At 41.1% G+C, this 7,500-nt stretch overlaps 1 protein-coding gene across 2 annotated transcripts in view; it reads right to left on the reverse strand.

Moving 5' to 3' along the window:
• Window positions 1–3,433: 3,433 nt before the first annotated feature.
• Window positions 3,434–7,500, reverse strand: part of LOC125036591 (Y+L amino acid transporter 2-like) — a 12,322-nt gene continuing 8,255 nt past the window's right edge. Inside the window, exons 7-9 of one of the 2 annotated variants that reach the window (XM_047629313.1) lie at window positions 7,346–7,495; window positions 6,198–6,375; window positions 3,434–5,358 (exon numbers count right to left, since the gene is read on the reverse strand). In XM_047629313.1, coding sequence (XP_047485269.1) covers window positions 5,291–5,358; window positions 6,198–6,375; window positions 7,346–7,495 — 396 coding nt within the window. In that variant the 3' untranslated portion in view covers window positions 3,434–5,290. The remainder of the gene's footprint in view (window positions 5,359–6,197; window positions 6,376–7,345; window positions 7,496–7,500) is intronic. The other variant, XM_047629314.1, reaches the window with a different exon arrangement.

Consider the following 7,500-nt stretch of genomic DNA (forward strand, 5'->3'; position numbering starts at 1 on the left):
ACCGTTCTACCCTCTGCTTGTACTTGCAAACTGTCACTGTTATTCCTGAAGCGCAAATTCACCGTTTCTGAAAATCAGATGAAATATTTGCAGCTATCTAAAGATGTGTCATTGAATATTAAATAATCAATATAGGCTCTGGTACATTTATGATGATTTTTTTAGTTTTAACTTTTGAACAATTATTAATCATGTTTTTTATCACTCATTTTCTATTATGAAAATTATCAACATGCTGGTTGAGTTTTCTTCCAACTCCTCTCAGAATCTAGTTACGGTCTATGCACTCGGGAAACAAACATTTTGTTAATTCAACTGATAGATATATTTGGAAGGTTTGACTAAGAATTTCATAAGTAAAGAAATAATAATATTCAAACTAACTTGATATCTAAAAATGAACGTATATAAAACTCTAGAGATTTGGATAGAAATCCTGTTAAAGATGCTCGTATTAACAGAATTTGAGTGTCTTTAAAAGTGCAACTTACGTTATGTAGGTGGTGGGGCGGCAGTGGTGTTAGTCACAACACTATCATTGTGGCAGCTCCACCTTGCATCTCTCCCTCTTGAGCTGTAATAGTAATCATTGTGTTATACTACGTTATATCAATATATGGTCTGCCCAAACTGAAATCTTTGAAGCAGGAATTTGTAACATAAAGCGTACTTCATATATTTACTGACTAACTACCACAATTATTATGACAAAATCTTTTCCTAGCACACAGAATTTGTACTTACCATGCACAAGGCTTCAAGAGAAAACCTAATATATATATACATATATTTATATATATATATATATATATATATATATATATATATATAATTGGGTGGGAGCACATAGCAGCTATTTCCATTACGAGGGCCCCTCAACAGGTTTGAACTATCTGCCCAAGCCGCGACCTCCTAGGTCGTCCCAGATGCCCCCTCCAACCAGGGTTGTCTCAAACAGACAGCCTGGTGGGCAGGGTCATCCTGTGGGAAACGTGCCAGGTGGCCGTATAGCCTGAGTTGGCGATCGCGGATTGTGCAAGTAACAGGTCCTGTACCAATCTCACGGTGCAACTGTTGGTTGGACACATTGTCCTACCAACTGTTCCCCTTGATATGGAGCAAGGATCTATTACAAAAGGCATCAAGATGCGATTCCAAAGCACAAGATAACATCCAGGTTTCACTACCATATAGTAAAACTGGCAGTATCAGGGCCCTGAAGACACATAGCTTGGTCCTTCTACTGGCATCTCCAAATACTGTTGTCGAGATTTCATAACCCCTACTGCCAGGCCAATCCATGAACTGCACTACTGAGGTATATGAAGCTCTCTGTGACCTCGATGTTCTCACCGCATGCAAGTACCGACCGAACAGGATCTCCTAGCAGGCCCCCAAAGTCCTGGATTTTAGTCTTGGTCCAGGAGAGCTCTAGTCCCAGGGGCTTCGCTTCATTGCTAAATGCATCAAGAGTCGCCACTAGGATTTCCAGAGATTCAAAAAGGATAGCAACATCATCAGCAAAGTCAAGGTCTGCAACCTTGATATTGCTCCACAGTGACTACAGACAGCAGCTCTACCCAGTATTCAGTCCATGCAAGTGTTGAAAAGTGTTGCCTCACTCCTGAGGCTCGACAAGCCTCCACCACACTTTACAGCACTTTCAGTACCAGTATACAAGCTTGCTATTAATCTAATGGTCCTTGTTGGAATTCCTCTTAATCTCAGGATCTCCCAAAATGATTCGCGATGCACGGTATCAAACGCCTTCTTGAGGTCAATGTAAGCTGCAAGCAGCCCATGTCCGAACTCGCGACGGCACTCTCCAGTAACTTGAAGTGTCAGGGTGTGGTCTATTGTGGACTTACCAGGAGTGGATCCAGATTGCTTCGGCTTTTCGTGCCTTAGCAGGTGGTCTTTGGTACATCTCAGAAGGATGTGAGCGAGAACCTTGCCCAGTAAACTGAGCAATGTAATGCCTTGGTGATTACTGCAGTGCCCCCGAACCCCTTTCCCCTTTCAGAGAGGGATGACCACACCCCTCAGCAGGTCAGGGGGAATGGTACTAATCTGCCAGATGACAGACAGGATAGCATACAAGCCCCATGCCATAGGTTCTCCATAAGCCTTTAACAGTTTAGCTGGGATGCCGCAGATACCCTTTGCTTTAACACTCTCCAACTTGGAGATTGCCCCCCTGAGGGTGGATTCTCGCTGATGGGTGGGTCTGGCAAAGGAATCTTGACACTACCCGCATCCAAGTTAACTGTTGGTGGATCAACCTGGTAAAACTGCTCAACATACTCAGCCCAATGCTCCCGCATCCCAGCAGGATCTGAGATGATCTGGCCACTTGCCGAGTGGGCTGCAAGTTTGGAGTTCAGCTTTCTTAGGGGTTGGTAGGCAGGGCGAAGGTCATTTACCAGGAAATGGCTTTTGACCTCCTCAGCAAGATTCCTGATAAACTGTTCCTTGTCCCCTCTCAGCAGTGACCTATTCCTGCGCACCAGGGAACGATGCAAGTCGAGCCGCGCGACAAGCATCTGTGGCTTCCAGTGTCTCCTGCGAGATGGGATTCTGTCTTGCTCTTGGGCGTTCACCAATCGATTCTTGGGCTGCATCGAGTGTTTCACGCTTGAAGGTGTCCCACAGAGGATCAGGGTCCTGAGTGCTGCAAAACGACAAGAGATAGCCTCAGCAAACCCCCGGGCACACTCACCCTCCCTCAATCTGTCCACATGAAGCGCCCTAGGGTGTTCATTGGGGCGACGGGGGATTTTATATATGTGTGTATGTGTGTGTGTGTGTGTGTGTGTGTGTGTGTGTGTGTGTGTATGTGTGTGTGTGTGTGTGTGTGTGTGTGTGTGTGTGTGTGTGTACAGTATATACATCACACACACACACACACACACACACACACACATATATATGTATATATGTATATATGTATATATATATATATATATATATGTGTGTATATATATATATATATATATATAAATGTATGTATGTATTACATATATATATATATATATATATATATATATATATAATTCATTTATTCATCTGCTTATTTAGTCATATATTCATATACATTCCCCACAACTTTTGACAAATTCAGGGGGTACTTGGCCGAGTGGGATGTCTCACATGGAAATTTTATGTTCTATAATTTGAAAAATAGATAACAAAAAAAAAAACAAAAAAAAACAAACAAACAAACAAACAAAAAAAACATTTAAAGTATATAGCGCGAGAAAGTGTCAGAAGAACCATGACGGTGCATGTGATAGATGCTGATGTAAGTTGCTTTGTGTATGCAAGTGCAACTTTCACCTGATGCAGACTCCGGAGCTGAAACCGCCGGCCTCGTGGGCGTGGCCTCGCCAACAGAAGTGCCAGAGACGAGGAAACAGAAACTCTGTGGCACACATCAGGCCAACGAATGTATTGCGGAAACTAAAGTATACAGAAGATTTTTACAATACATAGTTTAAACACTTAGAACTGAACAACATTATAAATAAACAAAATCATATATTGCAACTTTTAATCAGTTATTTGAACGCAAACACACACATACTTCTACAGGGAAATATTTAGGAACAACTACACATACAACTTGCACGTACACATATTCATGCACACAGTGTACGTCCAGAAATTGTTGCATAAAACGGATATAATTTTCTGCGTATACAGCGAAATTAATTCGCTCTCACTCACGTGCGGACACACGAATGTACACACTCATATATATACCTTCACATACATACATCCACGTACCTGCACGGGTTGTGCACACACGCAACGCTCAGTATATCATGATTATATATAAAGCTGTATTTGATTTATATATATATATATATATATATATATATATTTATATATACATATACAGAAACACAAACTTGACCAAGGAATTCTACTCCACACGACAAAGGACCTTGGAATCAAAGGAAAAGTGGGAATGTGGATACATTATACATAATTATACATAATTATTAATGGATATCACATATCGTTAGAAGTGGAGTACCGCAAGGATCAGTTCATGGACTCAATGCAGATATTAAACAGTCCAGATCAACGTCTTTTGCTGAGGATGCTAGGATGATGCTTAGTTTGTTTAAGATGAAGGCAAACTAAGAGAGGGCCTTTTGTAAACGGGCAGCTGAAAACTATATGACTTTCCAAGACCAAGATCACAGTCAGCTGAAGGACTAGAGATTAAGTAGTGGTAAAAGACCCCGGCCTATTCATGAGTAAAGATATGAGCTTCAGTCACCAAAGTTAACATAGGCAGACAACAAAGGAAAGGTTGGGAGTAAACGGTTAATGAGAACTCATTATAAAAGAAATATAGAACATCTGCCGCTTCTATGGGAGACACAAGAGATTCCAAATTGGAGCATCATTGCGAAGTATAGAATCACACAAAAGACATAACATATCTATGCTAGACCAGATTCAAAAAGTTTTAACCCGAAAATTAGACAACATTGCATGCCTTAGATTGAAGTAACGGAGATTAAGGCACTCCATTATATGTATAGAAGATTACTGAAAGGTAAGGCATTCCCTCAAACAGGGAATAACTGTATCGTTCTGGAAAATCTCAAATTTCCCAATTCAGAAAAAAAAAATGAAGTCAAAGTTTCTTAACCAATGTGCCAAGACTGATCAGTAGTGTACCAAAAAGTATTAGAAACGCAACGCAGAATTCTGTGGAAGTGTTTAAAGGAAAAATAGACAATTGTTTGAATTCAGTTCCAGACTAACTGCCAACAAGTGGTAGTGAAAGACCAATGACTGAATCAGCTGTGATTGGAAAATGGGCGGTCCCTCAGGATGCCCTAGCATGAGCCACTAATAGGGATCCTGCTCAAACTTACACCTAGTAACAAATATTATATAGAAATAGATAGATTGATAAATATACACACACACACACACACGCATATATAGCCACTAATATATGCGTGTGTGAACTTACATCAAGTAAGTAACCAAGTATAAATATATATATATAGATATATAGATAAACTGATAGATAGATAGATAGATAAGCACATGTTAAGATATATAATTCTATCTATCGTCCGGATTCAAAATCCACTCATTGCGTAAAATCTGTAAAATATATTGAATTTTGTCTTCGACTTAAAATACACTTCTTTCTTTTTGGAAAACAAGTGTCCGAATCTCCAGGTTTTTGTCTTGGGCTTCCTACCACCATTTTCTTTAAACGTGGAGGAAGAAAATGTTTTCGAATCAGTTGTTCTTCGGTTTAAGTTGACAAATTCGCTTCTTCGTGGACAGCAACAAAGAGCATCTGACAGATATAAGTCACTTTATCTGAAAAAAAAGAATAAGATCACATTTTTTGAAAATTTAGATTCTCCGATTAAAAACAAATGAAGCGCATATGAATATATTTCATATATATATAAACATTACTTTCTATCTACCTTATCATTCTCTATATATATTTTTTTTTCAACTGATCTATCTGCCTCTGCACTTCCTTGCTATAATCATATATCTAATACATTTATCTCTTTAAAATAATATATCCATATTTTTTTTCTACATTTTATTTGTGTATATCTCTAATTCTTTCTTCCTATCTTAGTCTGTCTATTAACCCTGTCTATCTATCTTCACATTTTTTTTTTCTATTCATAACAATTTATCTTTATCTGTCTTCACAAATCTTCTCAAGCTTTTATCTATCCATCACTGTCTATCCACTCTCGATCCACCTCCTTCGAAACCCTGTCTCCCTACATTTATCTGTCTACCCCTGTCTTTAAATACCTCTCTCTTCATCCCTTCTCTACCTCTCTACCTCCTCCCGAACAGATTTCTGAGGATAAAAATAATGATAATGATCCTTGTTGTTGTTGTTGTTATTATTATAATAATGATCATCATTATTATTAACATCATTACTATTACCATTACTATCTCAATTACTATTATCATTACTATCTCAATTACTATTATCATTACTATCTCAATTACTATTATAATTATCATCATCATCATTATTATCATTATCCTCATTTTCATCATCATTATTGCTAATCTTATCACTTCACCTCCTGCAAACCAACATTATTACTATCACGAACCCTATCACCATCACGATTACCCTTCCTGCCGTCTTCACGTCATAAAATAAGCACACTAACCCATCGCCCTGTCGAGTGTAGCCGAAGAGACCCGCCTGTGTTGCGTGACGTAATAGACCAGGAGGCCCGTGGCAGCGAAGCCCAGAGCAAAGGCCACTTCTATGGGCTGCTTCACGGCTGGGACTACCACCAGGAACACGGACATGAGCAGCTCGATGATGGCGAAGCCGATCCAGATCTGGGGGGAGAGAGAGGGATTGAGGGAGTGAGGGAGAATGGGGGGGAGGGAGAGAGGAGGGGGGAGGGAAAAAGGAGGGGGGGGGAGGAGAGAGAAAGAGAGAAAGAGAGAGAGAGAGAGAGAGAGAGAGAGAGAGAGAGAGAGAGAGAGAGAGAGAGAGAGAGTTAGAGAGAGAGAGCGAGAGAGAGAGAGAGTATAAGTATACATAAATAGCTCCCACGTTGGAGCTTAACCACGTGGGAGCTATTTATACATACTTATACCGAGAGAATAAAGGAAATGAGGGAGAATGGGGGGGGGAGAGGATAGAGGGAATGAGGGAGAATGGGGGGGGAGAGAGGAGGGAGTGAGGGAGAGAGGAGGGAGTGAGGGAGAAAGGAGGGTGGGAGGGAGTGAGGAAGAATGGGGGGAGGAAGAGAAGAGGGAGTGAAGGAGAAAGGAGGGGGAGAGAGAGAGGAAGGGGGCAGGGAGTGAGGGAGAATGGAGGGGAGGAAGAGAGGAGGGAGTGAGGGAGAAAAGGAAGGGGGAGGGAAAGAGAGCGTGAGGGATAAATGAGGGGATGGGAGAACGAGTGAGGAGAGTGAGGGGGAAAGGAGAGGAAGGAAGGTGGAAAGAGGGAAAGGGAGAAAGTGAGAAAGGTGAAAATAGGGAGAGGGAGAAAGGAGGGAAGAGGGAGAGAACGAAGGGAAAAAATAGGGAGAAGAAGAAAGGGAGAAAAGAAGGATTGGAAGTATGGAAAAGAGAAAGAAATATCGAAAGCAGAGAGAGAAAAAGAAGACAGGGAGAAGAAAAATAAATAATCATCGTTATCACCCTCATCATTTACCATTATGATCACTATCACCATTATCATCACCATCACTCTCCCCACCATCGTCATCCTCACCTCCATCAACACAAAACACACAAACAAACACTCACAAACAAACAAACACAAACCACGCAAACGCAAACGACCCAAACTGCCCACCTTGATAGGCCTAGGTCGATCGGGCTGCTTGATCCGGAACCAGAAAAACGCCGAGATGATGCCTAGGCCTACCAGGTTCCCCGCGAAGGCCGTGTAGTTGATGAGCGCGCGCAGGTCAGAGGTCGAGAACATGACCAGCGAGATGGCGGCCTGGC

Source organism: Penaeus chinensis, chromosome 21 (genome assembly GCF_019202785.1).
Source record: "Penaeus chinensis breed Huanghai No. 1 chromosome 21, ASM1920278v2, whole genome shotgun sequence".
NCBI classification, from domain to species: domain Eukaryota; kingdom Metazoa; phylum Arthropoda; class Malacostraca; order Decapoda; family Penaeidae; genus Penaeus; species Penaeus chinensis.